This window comes from Miniopterus schreibersii (assembly GCF_964146895.1).
Source record: "Miniopterus schreibersii genome assembly, chromosome: 3".
NCBI classification, from domain to species: domain Eukaryota; kingdom Metazoa; phylum Chordata; class Mammalia; order Chiroptera; family Miniopteridae; genus Miniopterus; species Miniopterus schreibersii.
This window is the reverse complement of record NC_138103.1, coordinates 62,098,382-62,119,681: the sequence shown is the minus strand read 5'-3', so window position 1 is coordinate 62,119,681 and position 21,300 is coordinate 62,098,382. Positions and strand designations below refer to the sequence as shown.

Here is a 21,300-nt window from a genome sequence, read left to right as displayed (position 1 = left end):
TTTCATGGCTTTAGGCCCAAAGAAGTTGATCTCCAATGGCTAATTCTCTGGCTGAGCCGTGGGGAGGTGGCAGGGTGATTTGGTCTGCAGAGGCCTTTCTTGCACCCTCAGATTTCATCATATTGGGTGTAGGGCTGAGTCTGAGCCTTTGTTTATTGCTGTAAATGATTTTGTGTTCACTTTCTTGCAAGTGAATTGCTTGAGTTAAAATTTGACGTTCTTGACACAACTTTAAATCCATTCTTTAAAAAAAGTGAAATTCATTTATAGAGGAACTGGAATCATTAATTACGTTGCAGCTCCTTATCTTTTTTATGGTACACGCGTTGCTGTGGGTATAGTGCTCTAAAACATCTGCTCAGCAGTCCGTTATGGCAGCACAAGAATGCTTTTACATGAATGCCATAAAGTAGCAGATGCTTCTTAACAACGACTCCCCAATTCATTTAGGAAACAAGTCAGTGCTGGATTTGGTTTTTCCTTCAAGTGTAGCAACTGTGCAGGCAAATAGTTTCAAAGAGGTTAGAACTGACAAATCAAGTCATTCTATATAATTTTTTAGGATGCTGCAAGTTAGTCTAAAAGCCTTATCTAATAGCACTTTAATAAAATTAGCATTTTTCTTCTATGCAAATAATTCTTTACCATTGTAAGTAACCAGGAAAATACATTAATTCTGTATTACCAGCATAAGCTTCTTTTATTTCCTTTGGAAACTTCTGTTGAATGTTGATCTATCATTAGCATTACAAATAGAAAAAGTAGTTGAAAGCCCAGGCTTAGTGGCAGGGAGACATGGTGATCCAGCAATTGGAAGTCAAATGTAGTTCCTTCCAGGAGCAATTTCTGTCACCTCAGCGACAAATTGGGAGGCTCTAGTGATGTCCACATGCCCCTTTGCCCTGGCCTTGGCAAGGTAGGCCTTCTCCTCAGTACACACAGCAGGTAGTCATCCATAGGGTGTATTCTGAAGGTGTGAAGGGTCCCAGAGAAGCCACTGCTGCTGTTCCCTACCCCCCCCCCCCCTTTGTCATGTTATGGCCTCTGTTAGAGAAATTGCATGGTTTGTGATTCATTGAGATTTCCCTGTTCAGGAAAGCTTCCCTTCAACGGCAAAGACTGCTGGCCAGATTTACACGTCCAGTCTGTAACATTACTACTGGTAGGTGTATGAGGGCCGTTTCTTCTGAGGATCAGATCAGAAGGGTTGAATTTGGGAGCTTTGTGTGAAGTAGGAAAGCAAGGCCATGAAAAGCCAGATGTAGGGGATGCCGAAGGTCAGTTTTGCCTTTTTCATAATGTTGTGTAACAATGCTCTGTGCAGCATAGTCTTTAAAGCGGACACATGCATGCACCCAGAGGGGCTTGCGTATCAATCCACCAAGATGTGGGAAATAACATTAGAACAGCTGGACTTATATTTATTTTTCAGTGAAGATTTACTAATACTTAAGCATGGACTCAGTCTGGGTCTTCACGCAGTTCATTTGTCTGTGTGCTCAAAGAGTCCAGAAGCAAAGAGTGGGAGCCAGACAGTAGGGAAGAGCTGACAGTGGTACCTTCACTCCTGCGGTTGCTCATTACACTGCAGTTACTGTGCCCTGCGTTTCCCCGGATGCTATCGTCCAGTTCGAGTTAACACACCTACTTGTCAGACTAGGAGCTTTAAAGATGCCTGCCAAAAAACTCTAATGAACAAAAATGTGGCAGTAGGCAAAAACAACAGTATAAGCAAATCTCTTTCCAAAAAATGGCTCTCCAGATTTGAAATTAAGATTACATGAGATAGAATTTATATTTACTATTTTAATAATGACCTTCAACCTGTGTGTATGTTGTGCCTGACCACAGTGTGAAGCTGTGTTGGTTAACAACTCACTGAAAAGCATCCGGAGCATGAAGACAAATCTCTTACACTTGAAAAAGGGGATTGAAATGTGCATGTCATGGTGTACTGAGCACAGCCAATGGGAAACCTCTTCCCTGGGGATCTGTGGATCTTTCTTAGCTATTGCAACCATTCAAACTACCTATCAAAAAATGGAAAAGGAACTGAAACCAGACCTTTGAAATGCTGTATCATAATTAAGATTTAAAACAAAACAAAAAAGTACAGCATATTTCATCAAATTGCTCTCATCAAAATATCACTGGCAAAAAAGTGTCTTCACCATTAATAAATAAAATAATTACATTTTTCTGTAACATTTTATTTGCTTGTGGATTTACACATTCGGAATTGAGGGCTCTTTGTCCATGTGCAAATTAAAATGGGATTCTTTATCAAGAGAAAGGAAATCACCTCTTGGTTTTGAATTAAGGCTGCTGCCCATAAGAGCTGGAGAGGGTGGCAGGCAGACCAGGCAGGCAGGATCTGGGCATAGGTGTCCTGCTGTCTGGTCATCCAGGACTATGGTCAGGCCTGGATGCTCAGCAGCACTGGTTCTGAGGCCCGGAGCTCAGTGGAAGGCAGGCAACCATGTGCTCATTTGCATGCTATTTACACATGTGACCATTTTTAGGTGTTAACTTTTTCAAGAGATATCTTAAAATCAACACTTTTGCAGCTTTATTCAGCCACAACCATTAGACCAGAAAGCTGAGTGCAAAATGGGAAAGACACCCGAAGAGGGATGAAGCAAGGGGCCAGCTAAGGTCCCTTGGTGGTCAGAGCAAAAAGCAGGCTGGGAAGGCTACTTCTGTCAGTACTCAGGTCGTCAGCTATCTAAAATAAGTACTTGGAAAATATTTTTCCTTCCTCTTTGTTTTAGCCTTTAATGTTTTTAATTTTAATGTGTTTTAAAATAGACATACTATACAAAAATACATGTTCATAATTAATGAAAAGGTAAATATACACATTTTAAGATGAGTGCTTAAATTTTTTGACTCCTGGAGTTATAATCAACAGAGATTAGAGACCTCTGGTTTATAGGGTGGAAACAGGAACAGACCGTTTCTACTCATTCCATTTATTTCATTTAAAAAATGCTGGTTGAATGCCTGCTATATGCCAGATACTGTTTAGGATGCTTGGGAGACCTGAGTGAATATGAGAGGCGTAAGCCCTGCCCTCCAGGCACTCACATGCTAAGGGATGTGTGTGTGCCACATAGCAGAAGAAGCCATTCCCTGGCCCCAGACCAGATAAAGCCCCAAGATGCATCCTTACATTCTCACAGTATTTGCAGTTATCTGATTATAAACTATAATCAGATAATTGTTTATGCAGTGATTTGTTTTCTCCACCCTCCCTCTAGTTATAAGCTGTGTGAGAGCAAAAACTGTCTGCTTTGTTCACCAGCATCTCCGCAGTGACGGCAGTGTGCCCAGTGCATAGTAGACACTCAGTAATCATGAGTGAATGGGTGTGTGTGTGCTCTGTCCATGCACACGGCACACATGTATGCACACATGAGAGTGAGCAAAGCTGAGAAAGAAATTTGAGGGCATTCTCAAACAGAAACTTATCGCTGAGAGCAAGAGGACATGCAGTGGCCAGATCTAAGTGTACAAGGAGACTTTTCAGTGGGCTGCAAGCAGAGTTTGTTAGGAAGAAGTTTGGGGGGTTAGATGTGATAAGGGTGACAGGTTCTAGGTGATAATACAGTCTGGTGAACTTGGACAAAAAAAGAGTTCCTGAAAATATATCTGGGTGGATGGTATGATCGTTGAACTAAAAATAAACCTTGGGAAAGGTGATTAGGACATTAATACCCTTTTAATGTCCAACCAGTACAACTGGTTGATACTTGAAAGAGCTGAAACAAAAAAAGGTTAGAATCTCACCAAATTTATAGATGTGGCAAAATTATATATACCCTGGGGACTATGTGCATTTCTTCTAGGAGTGCTTACTGTGATGATGGTTTTACCGTTATCTGTGTGGTGATTTAACATATCTCCTCCCTTTAGGGCATAATGCCTGTTCTTCCCTCTGTTTCCAGAGCCTATTACAGTGTCTGGAATAAGGGTGGGAAAATAGGCTTGCTGCCTATTTTTATATACAAGCTAAGAATGGTTTTTAAACTTTTATGTGGTTGAAAAAGAATCAAAAGAATAATGTTTCATGACATTAACATTATATGAAATTTAAATTTTGGTGTCCATAAATAACGTTTTACTGGAACAAAGCCACACTCATTAATTTACATATTGTCTAAGCTGCTTTCATGCTACAATGGCAAAGTTAAGTGGTTTTGACAGACATATAACGGTGCACAAAGCTTAAAATATTTATTGTCTGGCCTTTTAAGAAAATGTTTGCCGACCCCTGGCCTAGAACATAGAAGATACCCTGTAACATTTAATGAATTAATGAATAAGTCAATCAATATACCTATTATGTGACAGCTTTACACTTTATCTTGTTTAATACACTTTAAACAAGGGAAGTATGGGAGGAAAGTACCATCATTTAACAAGTAAGGAAACTGAGGCTCAGAGGGATTAAGTGATCTGACCTCAGTGAGTGGCAGAACCAGGAGGTTAACGCAGGTTTATCTAAGCCCAAATTCCATGCCCTTTGCCACGTTTGACTGTACTGTGCATCTCTAATATCCAGATGTTTTTATCTGAGATTTGGAGTGTATACTTACATCCAGTAGAAAGACGAGGACTTTCATCGTGCTCTTATTGCTGCTAAAATAGTATTATTTAAAAACCGCACCCTGTCTTTGTCCTGGCACAGGTGCAGTGCCTGCCTGGCATGCAGTAGGTACTTGTGGAAGTCTTTAAAGGATTCTCCTGGTTAAAAAAAAAAGCCAACAAGCAAAACAATAAAGCCCCATTGACATCCACACAACCCAGAGACAGTTTTGAGGAAGGGGAAGGAGCTGACGGCTTGCTCCATCCTTTGGAACAGCTCTCCCTTCATTTCCTGGGCACATGGCAAGGGAGCTCCTACTGCAGGATCCACCGCCTTCTGCATTACTACGGTGCTTGCCTTTCAGTCTGTTTATCAAGACCTTATCATTTTTACTTTCTGGCAGTGAAATTTACTCGTTTGTGGATGTGAGCGTAGAAGTTTATTCATATGCTAAAGGAATTGGCAGTTTATTCATCAAGACATTTAAAAATCTCGCTTGTTTAAATTAGGGTAGTGCTATCTCTTACTTTAGGAAATGACTGCAGCCGAACTTCAGCCTATTGGATTCAATTACCATCATTCTATTAAGGCTCAGAATTTATCACCCCTTCAGGAAATCTGACGTGACATCCGAAGATGGAAAAAACCAGAAAAGGGGGAAAGTTCACCAAACGGAGATGCAGGTCCTTGAATAAGTTTCTACTTACTACTGATAAAAATACAGTAAAATGATGTTAAAGGAGGCCTGGCGATGGACTTGCAGGGGTGGGCAAACTCAGGTCGAGGGGCCATAGCTTGTTTTTGTAAATGAGGTTTCCCCAGAGTACAGCCACTTCCATTTGTTTATGTGTCGCCAGCAGCTGCTTTCATGCTCCAGTGGCAGAGGCCTTCTGGCCCACGGAGCCTAGTAACACATTTACTGTCTGGTCCTTTAAGAAAGCGCCTGCAGACCTCTGGAACTAGGGATATGAGAAAAACCAGAAGAACTAGGATCGTTTAATGTGGAAAAGAGAAATCTGAAGACAATGAATTGGTTCATACTTTTGAGAGGATATTATAGAAAAGATAACTCATGTGTCTTAATTCTCTGTGAAGATAAACGCAGTAGAAACCAGATTTACCCTGTAGCACAAGGAAGTTTTCTAGGTTTAAAAACTTAAAGTGGCATATAAGGTAACTTACACATTGGCGGTTATTCCCATGGTGCACATTTTACCCCTTTTGGCACCCCAAATTTCACTTTTAAAGATTCCTATGATTAGGGTTATTGCTACGGGTCTGCCGCTGAATGTCATCATTGATAAAGGAGTAACATACTAAAGCATTAATGGCCATTGATACTTGAGCAAGAATTAATTAATTTAAAGGAAAAGGAGAACATGAAGGATTATTTTTGGAGAGGAGAAGGAAGGGAAGGGCCAGCAAGCAGCCTTCTGGCCCTGGGAGAGGGATGATGGGCTGATGTCTTAGGTTAGTGGAGGTGTGTTGGGCTCCCAGCAGGCAGGACAAATGCGACAGCAATGCCCCTGAAGATGTGGATGAGCAGCCAGTGAGGGCAGATGGGGTGGCATAATTTTTACTTGGCGATTGGGCTTTCCTGGTGCTGTAATCCCATAGACTGTGCTATCTTAACTAAAGAATCCCGAAAGCGACCCTCCACATGTGTGAGGCAAGGCTTCCTGGAGTGGCCTGCTGACCACCTGCATTAGCATCACCTGGAGGGATGTCAACAAGGTGGGCTCTTAAGTCCCATCCCACAATTACTGAGTTCAAAAGCAGAAGTTTGAGGATGGAGCCCCCCCCAAATCTGAATGTCTTGGCAGAGTGAAGGAGCCCTGGGCTTGGAGTCTGGGGGCTTAGATTTATGCCCGGACAGTTTCTTACTTGCTGGGTGACCTTGGGCCTTCCTCCTGGAGCAGGGAAGCAAATGATATAATGTACATGCAGGTGCTTAGAAAAACTGTAAATATTTGTAACTGATGCTGGTCTTTCTCATGTAACATGCAAGGGTAGCTCTGAATAGAAATACGTTTGCTGATTCTGAAGCTCAGAATACCAGGTACAAGTCTTCCCTCTTCATTTAGTTAGTCATGATTTCCATAAGGAATTTCTGATTTTCAAATCCCTTATCCTGCTGATTCTGCTTTTAGCTGCTCAGGAATCTTAAAAAGTAGATAAGGAGAACCTAACTTTTCTTTTAAAAAGTCCTTCTGAGCCCTTCTGATTTTTTTCCAGAACATAATGCTTTTTATCTGTTGTTCTGACTTATGGACTAATTGTCATTGGCATGTGATAGGTGCTATTAAGCATTATTACTATTCCCTGCTGCCAGGGAACCCGTCTCTCTGGCATGGAATCTAAGACACAGCCTGTTCCGCAGTCAGCCTTGTACTCAGCCTATTTGCTAGCTGCCCAGCTCTGAGCTTGAGCTGTCCTACTGTCTCCTGCACAGTCCTGAGGAAGCAGGGCCTGAGAAGTACAACAGAGCCAGACACAAACATCCAGAAAACTGCCAGATGTGTTCTGGCAGGGTTTCTGTGTCCCCTCCCTCCTGCCTTGCCCTTGAGCCTGCCAGGCAGCCGAGAAGGATTTAATCCCACGGAGACAGATTCTTTCTCTCAGGGGGAACCACATTGGCCATGCTGATGCTAATTCACTCCCTTCTGATGGATCTGGGAGAGCAAAGAATGGCGCCTCTTTTTTTTTTCCTTTAAAAAAAAAAATCAGGAGTAGTAGTGATAATGTTACTGGGAAAGGGGAGCCTTCCTGAGATGCTATTCTTGGGATCATCTTGTTGACCACCCCTTGTTTCACAGTCACCCCAGATGCTGTCAGACACATGGTGCCTGTGTTGAACCCTCTCTTATGTTCTAGATACTACATTTACGGTTGCTGAAAGAATGCCATCACTTGCAAAGGCTCTTGTGACAGTCACTTACTCAAAAGCCACAGAAATCATGAAAAAGGAGTCCTTCTAGGAGTAAAGAAGGTGAAAAGACGACCTCAATGTGAAATGATGAGCTCATGAAACAAAAAGGGCCTGCTTACTGAAGGTCTCGCATAGGATATTTTTCTAATTCACCTTATATGTTTTAATAATTAAAATTCTTTCTTAAGGGATTGATTTTCCAGTGGTTTATCAAAAGGCTTCGACAGTCTTTATCACTTCTGAATATATGAAGGAAAATGGCTCAGGAAAATCTACGGACGTTTGTTACTCAGCCCATTTGTCCATTGTGATTAGATGGCTTGTGGCCACTCAGAACCAGCACTGCCCCTTTGCCACTTGGGCTTCTTGGCTGTGATTCTGACCCATTAATGTTAGGTTTGAATGAAGACCTGACTGGTAGAAGATAAATAAATAGACTCTCTTTTCCTTGAGTGGTGTTATGAATTAAGCCCCTTACTTATGTTTCCTCAGTAATAGGAATAGAGATTTTTAGTGATAGAAGAAAAGTTTTTCTTCCTTCAATTACTTTTCCCTGCAGGCTAAATGGAGATAGGGATCTCATTTCCTAAGCCCAATATACCATTGGGTTTGCTTTCAATAAAATATCTATGAAATGTCTCCAGCATGATCCCTGTTTAATGGGATTTAGTTGTAAAGCTTAATTCGTATCAGATTTTCTAAATGAGAGATCACTGTCAACTTATTGTTAATTGAATTAAATAAAATCAAGGTTTCTATAATTAATGTGAACCACTTAATCTTTTCGCTCCTCCAATGAGTGTAATTTTCTAAACACAGGTATCTTCTCATTTAACAAAATAGCAACATTTTGAGGAAAATAAATGTATACATGACTTCTTTTTCTAATAACCCTTAATATCAAATTAAATAGACCTAAATCCTTTGAAAACATAATAAAAGAATAAAAAGAATAAAATATTATAAAACTCACCTGAAATGTTAATATTATATTGTCCATAACATAAGTCCAAATTAGTTATAGTAATGGTTAAGAAGTGGCATACTATAGTACACAGGGAAATGGTTCCAGCGTCAATAGACATGGGTTATAGGCCTGCCTGTGCCTCCACCTACCTCGGTGACATTGGAGAAAGCACCAGCCTTCCTGGGCCTCGTGTAGGTCTGCAAGGTGAGTAGTGTTGGAGTGATTCACTGTTAAGAGTTCTGTGATTCTGTATACTGTTACATGGTATCAGAAACTTTTAATTTTTTTGGAGAATTTAAAATATTCACAAAAATAGACAGTGGTATAATAATGGTAACACACCCATGGACTCATCAAGCAACCTCAACAGTCATCACCCCATGGCCAGTCATGCCTCTCCCACATCTCTGTCCTTTGACCCCTCTCCTGTGTTACTGTAAAGCAAATCCTAGACCTTAGACTGTTTATCAATATAATCCCTCTGCCATCTGTTTTGTTAGCAACTGAAGTCTTAGAAATTTTATTTTGTTTCTAAAAACCTCAAATTGCTTCACTATTTCTTTCCTTTTCCTTTTTAATTGGAAATTTTGAGATAACGCTAGATTCATGTGCCATAATAAGAAATAACCTGAAAGAACCCATGTACCCTTTACCCAGTTTCCCCAGTGGCAACACCTACAAAACTATAATATACTATCACAGTCAGGACATTGGCATTCATACAATCCACTGATCTGATTCACGTTTCCCCAGTTTACTCATACTCATTTGTGTGTGTGTGTGTGTGTGTGTGTATAATTTTATCACATGTGTAGGTTCACATGTCACCACCACAGTCAATATAGAGAACTGTTCCATCACCACAGGATTCCTCATGTTGCCCTTGTGTAACCACACCCACTTCCCTCCACACACCTCACACCCCAACATTAATCTTCTCTGTTCTTCATTTGGAAAATTTTATCATATAAAAAATGTGACATAACTGGAACACACAGTCTCTAACCTTTTTGTTTTGTTTTGTTTCAAGGAGATTTCATTTATTCAATTACAGTTGGCATACAGTATTTTATTAGTTTCAGGTGTGCAACATAGTGATTAGATATATATACACCTTACGAAGTGATCACCCCGATCAGTCTAGTACCTATCTGACACCATACATGCCTAACATACCTATCACAATGTTATTGACTGTATTCCCTACACTGCACTTTACATCCCATGACAATTTTAACAACTGGCAATTTGTACTTTTTAATCCCTTTCACATTTTTTTATTCATCCCCAACCCTCCTCCTATTTGGCTACCATCAGTTTGTTCTTTGTATCTATGAGTTTGTTTCAGTTTAATTTGTAGGTTTGTTTCGTTTTTTAGATTCCACACATAAGTGAAATCATATGGTATTTGTCTTTCTCTGTCTGACTTATTTTACTTAGCATAATACCCTCTAGATCTATCCATGTTGTTGCAAATGGCATATTTCATTCTTTTTTTGTGGCTGGATAATATTCCGTTGTATATATGTACCACTTCTCTGTATATCTGTCTGTCAGTGGACCCTTAGGTTGCTTCCATATCTTAGCTATTGCAAATAATACTGCAGTGAACATAGGGGTGCATATATCTTTTCGAATTAGTGTTTTGGATTCCAGAAGTGGAATTGCTGGGTCATATGGTATTTCTATTTTTAGGTTTTTGAGGAACCTCCACATAGTTTTCCATAGTGGCTGCACCAATTTGCAATCCCACCTACATTGCATGAGGGTTCCCTTTTCTCTACATCCTTGCCAACACTTGTTGGGTGTGTATTTATTGATGATAGTTATTCCAACAGATGTGAGGAGATATCTCATTGTGGTTTTAATCTGCATCTCTCTGATGATTAGTGATGTTGAGTATCTTTTCATATGTCTATTGGCCATCTGTATTTCCTTTTTGGAGAAATGTCTGTTCAGGTCCTCTGCCCATTTTTTAATTGGATTGTTTGTGTTTTGGGTGTTAAGTTGTATGAGTTTCTTATATATTTTGGGTATTAACCCCTTACCTGATGAATCATTGGCAAATATCTTTTCCCATTCAGAAGGTTGTCTTTTCATTTTGTTCCTTTGCTGTGCAAAACCTTTTTAGTTTGATGTAGTCCCATTTGTTTATTTTTTCTTTTGTTTCCCTTGCCTGGGGAGACATAACCCCCCAAAATATTTCTAAGAGCAATGTCAAAAATTTTACTGCCTATGTTTTCTTCTAGAAGTTTTATAGTTTCAGGTCTTACAATTAATTTAAGTCTTTAGTCCATTTTGAGTTTATTTTTGTATGTAATATAAAAAATTGTCTAGTTTCATTTTTTACATGCATCTGTTCAGTTTTCTCAATACCATTTATTGAAGAGACTGTATATTCTTTGTAGATTCTTTTCTTCTTTGTCAAAGATTAGTTGACATATAGGCATGGGTTTATTTTTGGTTTCTCTATTCTGTTCTATTGATCTATGTGTCTGTTTTTTGCAAGTACCATGCTGTTTTGATTACCATAGCCTTGTAGTATAGTTTGATATCAGGTAGCATGATACTTTCATGTTCTTTTTTCTCAAGATTTCTTTGGCTATTTGGGGCCTTTGTGATTCCATATAAATTTTAGGATTATTTTGTTCTAGTTCTGTGAAAAATGCCATTGGTATTTTTAAAATATATATATATATCTTTATTGATTTCAGAGAGAGGAAGGGAGAGGAAGAGACAGAGATAGAAACATCAAGATGAGAGAGTTGTCATTGATCAGCTGCCTCCTGCACACCCCCAACTGGGGATAGAGCATGCAGCCTGGGCATGTGCCCTGACTAGGAATCAAACCACGATCTCCTGGATCCTAGGTCGATGCTCAACCGCTGAGCCATGCCCAGCCAGGTTGCCATTGGTGTTTTGATAGGGCTTGCATTGAATTTGTAGATTGCTTTGGGTAGTATGAACATTTCAATGATGTTAATTCTTTCTATCCATGAGGATGGTATAGCCTCCCATTTATTTGTATCTTCTTCAGTTTCTTTCTTTAATGTGTTACAGTTGAGTAAAGGTCTTTTACCTCCTTGGTTAAACTTGCCTCTAGGTATTTTATTGTTTCGGATTGGATTTTATCACTTGCATAATTCCTGGTAGATTCACCTAGGTGGTTGCGGGTGTCAGGTTTGCTCTTTGCATTGCTGAGTGGTGTGGAATGATATACCACAGTTTATTTAACCATGACCTCTTGAAACTGGTTTCAGTTTTCGGCTGTTCTGAATAAAACTGCTGTGAACATACGTATATAGGTTTTTTCATTTTTCTGGGATAAATACCCAAGGGTATAATTGGTGGGTTGTGTGATAAGGACATGTTTAGTTTTATAAGGAACTGGCATGTGTTTTTATATCCCAAGTGGGGAAGTATGATCTAGTTTCTCTGCATCCTCACCAACATTTGAAGGGGCCATTATTTATTTTAGTCATTCTGATAGATATGTAGTGCTAGCTCATTATAGTTTTAATTTCCATTTCCCTGATGTCTCATGATGTTGAACATCTTTTTCCTGTGCTTATTTGTCATTTGTATATCATCTTTGGTGATCTTTTGCATTTTTACTCTATCCTTTGCTTTTTTTCAGACTTAGGCTGGAGGTGGGTTGCTCATAAACTATCTGTGGAATTTGTTATAGTATACTTAGGTGGGAGGAAACAGATCTGCTACTGAAATAGAAAATATTGCTTACTGTGGTTCTCAGCTCTGTGTTAGAGTCACTGGGAATACAAATACGAATAATATAAGAATCTTAGTCTTGAAGTTCTAAAACTACCTGATACTTTTGGAAAGGGAAGTGTGGAAAATACATGGAAGTCTGTGATTTCCAAATTACATGACTTCAAGGGATGATATTTGCATGGGCATCATAAAGGTGAACACAAATGATGGAAAGGGCTTAGCAGACACAGGCCTAGAACTCAATTCACTTAATATAAGTTAAGTGAATGTCTTTGCACATAAATGCAAAAATGTCTTTGCACATAATTGCTTTTCCACAGTAAGGGACACAACGGCGCCCCCAGTAGAGGAGTAGCACTGCAGCTTTCAAATCCCAGGCAAGCACTCAGCCTCCAGTGAGAACCATGACTGGAGCAAGACTGCTAACAGGCTCCCCAAGAAGCGACTTCTGTCACTTCTTTCTCGGTCCTTGGGCCTCCTAACTCTTCCAGAGAATCTAGATCTATGGCTAATTGATCACCGGTTGCAAGCACCTGGTCAACCCCAGCACATGCCTGGGTGCGTAATTTGAGTTTGGGCGAAGGCCGTTCTCTCCAGGGATTTTTTCCTCCCCAGCAGCGCTGAGTCTCAGGCAGTCTGCTTCTGTGGTTTTCTGCAGAAATTAAGGGCCCCATTCATATTTACTTAAGAATTGGTCAGTGGTGGTCCAAAAAGAGAAATGGCTCAAGAGAAAAGAATAGGGAATAAATATACACACAGAGATCCAATTTATGGTAAAGGTGGCGTTAAAAATCAGTGGGAAAGATGGGCTATTGGAAATCATCTGGGAAGAATTCCTACCTCACACCATACACAGAAACAAAACTCAGATGGTTTAACAATCTAAACGTAAATTAAAAACCATGGGCATGTGTGTGAGAATAGAAGAATTTAACATCTCTGTAATTTTTAAGGATGAGGTGGGACATAGCCAGAGGCCTTTTAATGAAGATAGGTACAGATTTAACTACATAAAAGTAAACAACAAAAAAAATCTTTATGGTAAAATGTACAAGAAACGGAGTTAAAAGAAAACTGAGTGGAAATGTTTTAAACATACACACACATATACATGTCACATATTGCACACTTCTGTTTTTCTGTGGTGATAGATATATAGATAGATAGATATCCAATAATAAATTATTATTTCTAATATACAAATAATTTATATAATTCAATACAAAAAATACAAACTAAATATAAAAAAACAAGCAAAGGATAAGAACAGAAGAATACAAATTACCAATAAGTGTACTGATAGTTCTTTATGTTCACTAGTAATCAAGAAACTAGAAATTAAAGCAATGACATTTAAAAACTCATCAGACAGGCGAAAATTTAAAACAAATAACATTCAGTATTTATGGGCTATGGGAAAGAACATTCTCGTACATTTTTGCCGGGGATACATTTTGCTGAGGACAGATTGGCACTATCAGAATTTAAAGTGCACACACCTTTTGCACAGTAATGCCTCCTTCAGGAATCTGCACCATAGAAAACAGAGGTGCAGTAGAGGATACATGTGCTAAGATATTCATCGCAGCATTAGTTGTAGTAGCAGAAAATGATAATCAACCTAAAATATCTAGCAATGTAGAAATGTTAAAAACAAAACTGTGGCATAGTCATGCAGCGGAATACAGTGCTAGAGCACTGATGTGGTGGCACATGGTGGGATGTCCATGAGTGAAAAATTGAATCGAGAACAGCTGTACATGCAGCATGATTTAACTGGCAGTAGGTGGGGGTGGGTGATGTGTGTATGTGTGTGTATGTACTTGTAGACCAAAAAATAAAAGTAAACATTGTCTTGAAAAATACACAGTGACCTGCTTAAAATGGCTACAAGTCTAAGGCATATAAGTGCTGGGTGCTTTCATTTTATGTGCTTATGCAGTGCTTGCAATTAATTTTTTTATCACGAAGATATAATGTTTTATAATGTTGAGAAAGAAAAGAAATTATAAATGCTAACCAACCCAATCATTGACCAAAAGTAAAGAATTTGGTTAAAAGAATTGCTTTAAAAAAAGGTGTAGATACCTTTGCAAATTTAAATAAGCAAACAGAAAAACCTCTTTTTTGCCGCTGTATTAATTTTCTGTATCTGGAATACTTATTTCAGTGATCTCTCTCTGGTTATTTAACTCATTGTGTTTAACTGATGGTGTTTATGGGAGTTTAGTGAAAGACTATTTTGTAACTATCTCCAGCTGTGATTTATCTCCCCCAGTGAACTGATGGCGAGTGGGGAATTAGAAAAACAGATACAGATCTGGAGAGCAGTGTGTGGCTTTACCTATCTCCACAGGAATCCTTATTTCATATTGATAAAGCTTGAAATCTCTCCTGTAGCTCTTTCTGCTCATTGTTGTTGTTACTGTTTCAATGAGAGGTACCAATGAGCCAAACCAACCTGCTGCTTTCCTTCTACTAAATTAATTTCAAAGGAAATTCTTTAATCCAAATAAATAAATGAATGTGGGTGGAATGAGATTCTGACTCAACATGTCCATTTAATTGCTTCTAAACATTAAGATACATTCTTAAGAAACCTTCACACATCGTTAAAAAAATCAACCGGTAAAGAATGATTGGGTGAGACATGAACTGGCTATAACCATCTTTGCTCACAAAACCCTATTTAAGTTGACATTAATATTTGCCTTCTACTCTATTATTATAAATCAAGGTTTATTGTAGAAATATACCAAAGACAGTGCAATAATAAAACAAATTCAGCTCAGGTTTTGAAGCGTACCTAACAAACTCAACCTCTTGCAAAATAACTTTCTTATTCAAAATGGAACTGGGAATTGTTCAGCACACAATGAATCATCTTCTGGCAAGTACAATAGAATCTTTAGGGACATTTCACAGCCTCTTGTTCAATTGTTAGGATGTTTTTAGCTTTCACAGGTAGGGAAGAGGTAGCTTGTATAGCCATCATCTTGTTGCTAAAATTGAACAGTAAAGATTTTTCAGAGTTGCTGTTGTAATAGATCTTTTTGCTTTTTTTCCCCCTTCCTATTTCTTTACCCAGAGCTGCTCTGTCTCTCAAAAGCAATCTGGAATTACTTAATGCTAATGTTTTCTGGTTTTACTATTTACCCAGGACTCAAATTATACACATTAATGTGGGAAACTCCCTTTTCCTTACCTCATGGTTCTATATTGATTGAGCTGTTACTCTGCAGGGAGAAAACCGCATCTCTCTCTCTCCGTGTTAGTGTGCTGCTTTTTTTTTTTATTGACATACATTTTGTTTTTGCTTTTGCTTTTTTTCCAGGAGGCTTTGGAGTTACCCCTGGATGATTCTGCAGTGACTGAGACCGCAGCAGCAACCGGCGTGATTAAATATGAGTATCATGTCTTGTATTCCTGTAGCTACCAAGTGCCTGTGCTTTACTTTAGGGCGAGCTTTTTAGGTAAGACCATGTTGGAAGCTCTGTGTAAATTCATAACATTTACATATTAAGGCAGAAAGCAGATTTGGGAAATTATTCTTGAGAGAAAAAAATAGAGCTAAAAATAAGAAAACTGTGGGTGAGGTAAGGTTCTACCAGTAAACTTGCTCATGCTTTAGGAAGACTATCAGGACTTCAGAGTGAGTGATATCATCCCAGCCATAAGTCTGATCTTCAGATTCTTGGCCTCCTGCCCAACGTTGACTAAGCCCCCTGGCCCTTTTTTCTTTACTTTAAACAATAAGGAGCAACTTAAAGCTACAATGTTTATTTCTGTCTAACTTTACCGTAAAAATTCTTTCAATTTCAAGTGATCTCATTAACATAAAGCCCCCATGCTTTTTTCCCCAAATGCTAATAATTGCTTCAAGAATCATCTATCAATTAGTTTAAGCAATATTTAAATATAGACTAATATTTCTTTTGGCCACCTATACATCTCCAGTGCCTTCGCTTCCTGCAGTGCTGTTTGTACTCAACTCATTCCCTTGCCAAGAAGGTGGAACACCCTGTCTCCTCCGAGGCCTTAGCTAATAAAGCTTATTTGATCAGCAACCACAGAGTCCTCACCCTGCAGAGCAGCCACGACTTTCCTCTTCACGTCCTCCAGCTAAATGGGGTCAACATTTCCAGGCCCAGGCGGCCCTGGGCTCAGGGACAGGAGGAGTCACCCCCCCCTCCACACTCTATTTCTCCTTTTCTCTGGCCTTATCAGCAGCATTTTGCATTTTGAACAGACTTCTAACTTTTTCTGGATAGCTAAGACATCTGAATTTAGCCAGTGATATTTTATTTTTAATTAAAAAGTAGCTTAAGCTGCTTTGAGTGTGTATTTGGTAGATTTAATCACTTGCTGCCTTATATTGTTTAATGGTCTCTAATTTTGCGGTGTTGGCGGTTTAACAAAGCACTCAGGATTTAAAACACAAGAACAAATTCTCATAGGCTCCCTGGTGAGAAGATTTTAATCTGAGGTGCAGTTCCTAAGAACTGACAATTTGGGGTAAATTTTCGACATGGGACATGGGGAATTGAGGACACTGAGAGTTCACTAATTCAGGAACTCTTGCTGCGGATTTATCCATATGATTGTGACAGGCCTTTAAAATGCTCTTTTTTGTAATTCTATTTGGTTTGGAGCCCAGAGGTTAAAGGAGGTTTCTTTTTATACTAAAAAGTAGAAGGACATACGTTTATTTACCTGGGTGGAGGTGGGGGGGTGGGAATGTCCTTCTTGGTTTAGGTTTGCGGTGGTTCTCACCTAGTAGCTTTCAGATGCAAAGACACATCAAGGCTGCAGGTAGAGGAAATAGGACACTACTTTTTCAATACTGTACTTTCATATAATTAGTATTCACCATAAGCAGTTAATCACCAGAGAAGAGCTCCCAGAGACAAAACAAGTTGTTTAGCTTGTCAGCATTAGGGAATTGGAGGTGTTGAAACATGACTGCTTCTCGCTGGAAGTGGGTCTTGCCGAGGCTGCTGGATGAGCTCATACGTGTGCTTTGCTCTTATGTGCCAACAGCTCCCCTTACAGTACAGCTCGGTAATTGTTCCTGCAAGTCCAATTATATTTTAATGAAATTTGTATACTGCCTAAGATCTTTTCTTCATGCTGCTTTTCTATTTCTTAAAAAAAACACACCTAGCATTCTTGGATTCTATTTATATACTTTTAAGATTCCCTTCATTATGCTTAATGAAGGAAAACCAAACAAGTCATTGATTTTGTGTGGAAGCATCCCTTGTTCTCCCCTCCCCACCGTGTGTATAGAATGAGTATTAGAAATGTTTTAATTCCAGAATCCATTTAATGCTTGTTCGGACACATTAAAATATCAAATTTAATCTTTGTAGAGCAAACTGAATGTTTTCTTGTGGAGAAACATGAAAAATGGTTCTTTCCTTTATCATATTCTAATAATTTATTTGCTCTTTTCCACCTAACTTAACTTAATGGGTGTTCTAAAAATACAGCCCTTTACTCTGGAGTCATAATTTTTTATTTATTCCCCTCAATCCATTCCCTCTTCCTGTGCTATCTGATTTCTCTGGCTTTTCATCTGTTTGTTAAACAAATCTCTGTCAGTATGGTGAATAGATCCCTAACATCTCCCCTTATTCCAGGTCCAGATTTTTCTTTGTCTCATTCTAAAAGAGTTCGACCTAGAAAGGAGGATGACTATAAAATTTCTCGCCCAGGGGTCTTTTTTTTGTTGCTTCAAAAATAGTTCAGTTAGCCTTGTTTTTGACAGATATTTAGAATTTCTTTTGCATTTGATTTCTGGTAAAAATTAGTTTCTCTGGCATGCTCTGAATTTTCTTCCAATGCCTCTTTTTTTAAGGAAAAGCAAATAGTAAGTATTCCCATTTAAATTAACAGTACCTTTAAAAAAAAAAATCAACTGGCTTAAATTCTAGAAGAAATCTTTATTCTGTTTCTTGAATTGCAAACCCATTGGACTATAATTATCTCTTATTTCTTTATATTGTTGTGTCCACCAGGCCAACTATTGCCTAAGACTCAGCTAACATGCCACTTGCTCTTGTCACTCCATGTCATATTGTATCATATATCATATCACATGTACCGTATCACGTTGCATCATATCAGATATCATGCCACTCACTGCACCGTAACAGAATTGTTTCCTTGTTCCCTATAAAATGGTAAGCGAGAAGTTAGGGCTTTAAGTTAAAAAGAGAGAAGGAAATTAATATTGAGTACTTACCACCTCCAGAGTGATAAGCTTTGTTTGTGGCTGTATGCATGTATTATTTGTCTTACTCATTTTGATACTCCCAGTATTAACTGTGGCACAGCATCAGCAGGTATTTACTGAAGAAATGAATGAAGAATTTCTAATCATTTCTAAACACAGCCCCCAAATGGAAACATCGGGGTGGTGCCCTTTTTGAACAGCTCTGATGGGTTGGGTTATGTGGAAGGAATTAATGCTGTTGTCGCTGGGACACTCAGGACCCAAACCATCTATATATCTTTATTCTTTGGTCTGATATTTCTCAGAAACTGTAGGATTAGTTGACTAAGGAGAATGGAAAGCCCTGAAGACTCAAAGGTGGACACCCAAACCCACAGAGCAGCTGCCCTACTTATACCGACACATGTTTTTATTTGACCTTTTAAGGAGACAGCCATGTTGAGACAGATTCTGTGTTTGGGTGCCTCTCATTTCTACTACTTGAGCCTCCAGGAGCTCAGTTTCCTAGGGGGCGACATGGATTTACAGAAGATATACGTCCTTTCCTTTGCTCCTTTGTCCCCTAACTACTCTTGCCATCGTGGGTTTGGGAGAGGTGGTGGGACATGGTTAATGGCATTTGCTACCCAGCAGTGGGTGAGAGGCATTTGCAATTCTGTCAAGCAATAATAAATAGCCTGTGTTTGATTAGTGCTTTGTAGTATATCAAGTCCATTCTCACAAAGTGTTGATGTCGGTGCCCAATGGTTTTTTTCTTTCCTAGTTTTGAAGTGCACCGTGTTAAAGAATTATTTGTATCATGCCAAAGGCTTGTGTTTACTCCCCATCATTCTATCATTAAGTCCCATCTCCCCTTTTGGGGTTGTGGCTTTGGTCAAAAGCTGATGGAAACAGAAGCATGGTAAAGACCTTAGGCATATACATGATGGCTTTGGCTTCACCATAGTTCTAAGCTTATATATTTTCCCCTTTCACTCATATCACTAGAGATTTCTATATTTCAGCTTGAATTCTGATTTATTTCTTCTCTGTTCTTCTTCTTTTCCTTTGTTCTCCATCTCTATTGAAAAATAGACCAAGTGGTTCTTCTCATTTTCAAAATATTTAATTCTTTGGCTGACATATGAGTTCTTCTTGGGAACCGTTTTGACATATTTCTTTAATTAGTCAGATGGGCTGCCTTTGAATAGGGAAGGAAACTTTTCTTCCATTCAGCAACTGAATGTCTGTTCTTTCTGTAGATCCATTCTATTATTGGCCCAGGGAGTAAGGGTATAGAATTAAAAATGTAACCCAGATATTTTATGCGGAAGATTTGTCCACTTGTTATGTGCCTGAAGGATGCTCATGGAGAAATAGGGCAAAAGAAATAGCCAAAGAATAATTCCTTCTCAAAGGCAGCATGAACCAAACCAAGATAAAGGCCAGCACAAAGGACCACTAATGGAAAGCTTGGGTTAGAGCAGTGTATGAATGAATCATCGAGGAGGAGGGAGAGGCTGTCCCTGCTCTGGAACAAGAGGAGGCCTTTGGAGTGCAAGGGCGAGAATGACAGGAACACAGGAATGATGGGGGTTGGAGGAAGCTAGAGAATGAAACTAAAGTATCCATAGCTCTGTCCAACAGCCTGCAAGGGGAGGTAGCAGGGTTGGCTTTTCAGAAGAGGCTGGGGGAGAAGCTGGAGAGGGGAGAGGAGCAAGTGCCCAGCTGTAGGCAGAGAGAACACAGCGTATTTGGGGGACCCAGGAAACAGTTTGGACTAGGGTTTCCTTAAGATTAACTGTGGGGAAAAATGGTTGAAAAGATATTTGAGTTCAAATTATGGAAGAGATCATGGATAGGAAGGGATTGGAGGGAAAGAGATTGAGCAGAAGTGAATGGGACCAGAGGAGGGATTTCCTAGAGCAGAAATTATGACTAAGACAAAGGAATAAGTGATGATGAGGAGAAATGATGAAGACTGAAATTTTAGTAAAAGGAATCTGGCTCTTTATTGTTGTTAGCATTATTAACATTTTTTTAATAATAACCTCTTAGAGAAAATGAGCTGGAAAGAACATACTTTCAGGGGGAAATTATTATTGCCAGTGGAGAGAGAGTTAAAGCAGCTTGTTGAACAAGGGGAAAAAGTAGATTAGAGAGGCACTTAAAGACCGAGGCAAAAATGATTCTAGTTAATTATTACAATGAGCAGAAAATAGAGAATGGTTTGACAGATAATTTAATTTAGAGTCTTATTTGATTGTAGAGGTTTTTAAAGAAAGTTCATATATGCCACTTGTATTGATGTAAACAGTCAGTAAATTTAGACGGTCATCATAATGAAATGGAACGTGAATTTTGGGAGATTAAAAAGAGATTCTAGGGATTGAAGTGAAATTTGAAGTTATTATGATAAATAGTGAAAAATTATTTAATCAATACAAATATATTCAAACTGAAAAGTCCAAATAATAGAGGAAATTTAATGAAAATTGTTTGTTGAACCATGTAAATGTTTGAAACATTATGGGGAATTAGGGTAGAAGTAGGATGCTGGATTAGAACACAGGAATGGAAAAAGAATCTCATTGAAAAACCAAGCCCTGATTTAAAAGTGTGTTAAAGAAAAGGCATTAGAGAAATGTGAAACAAAACTGCAGAGACCCATGTTAGCATAAAACACCACATGCACAAAAAGCAACAGATTTTACATGGATCCAGAGGCCAGAAAGAGGACATTAAAGGTACATGGCTTATTCTCTTACTTGCAAGAGACTGTACTTTAGCTTTCCTGGACATACGAATGTCCGTTTCATGGTCCAAAAGGAAGAAACATTTCTTTGCTTACTTTTGGCAAAATCAGC

At 38.9% G+C, this 21,300-nt stretch overlaps 1 protein-coding gene across 8 annotated transcripts in view; it reads left to right on the top strand.

Moving 5' to 3' along the window:
* ATG10 (autophagy related 10) overlaps positions 1 to 21,300 on the top strand; it is a 189,972-nt gene that overhangs the window by 104,977 nt on the left and 63,695 nt on the right. For all 8 annotated transcript variants that reach the window (XM_081132574.1, XM_081132577.1, XM_081132578.1 and 5 more), the window contains one exon: positions 15,551 to 15,689. In XM_081132574.1, the coding sequence (XP_080988700.1) occupies positions 15,551 to 15,689 (139 nt within the window). The remainder of the gene's footprint in view (positions 1 to 15,550; positions 15,690 to 21,300) is intronic.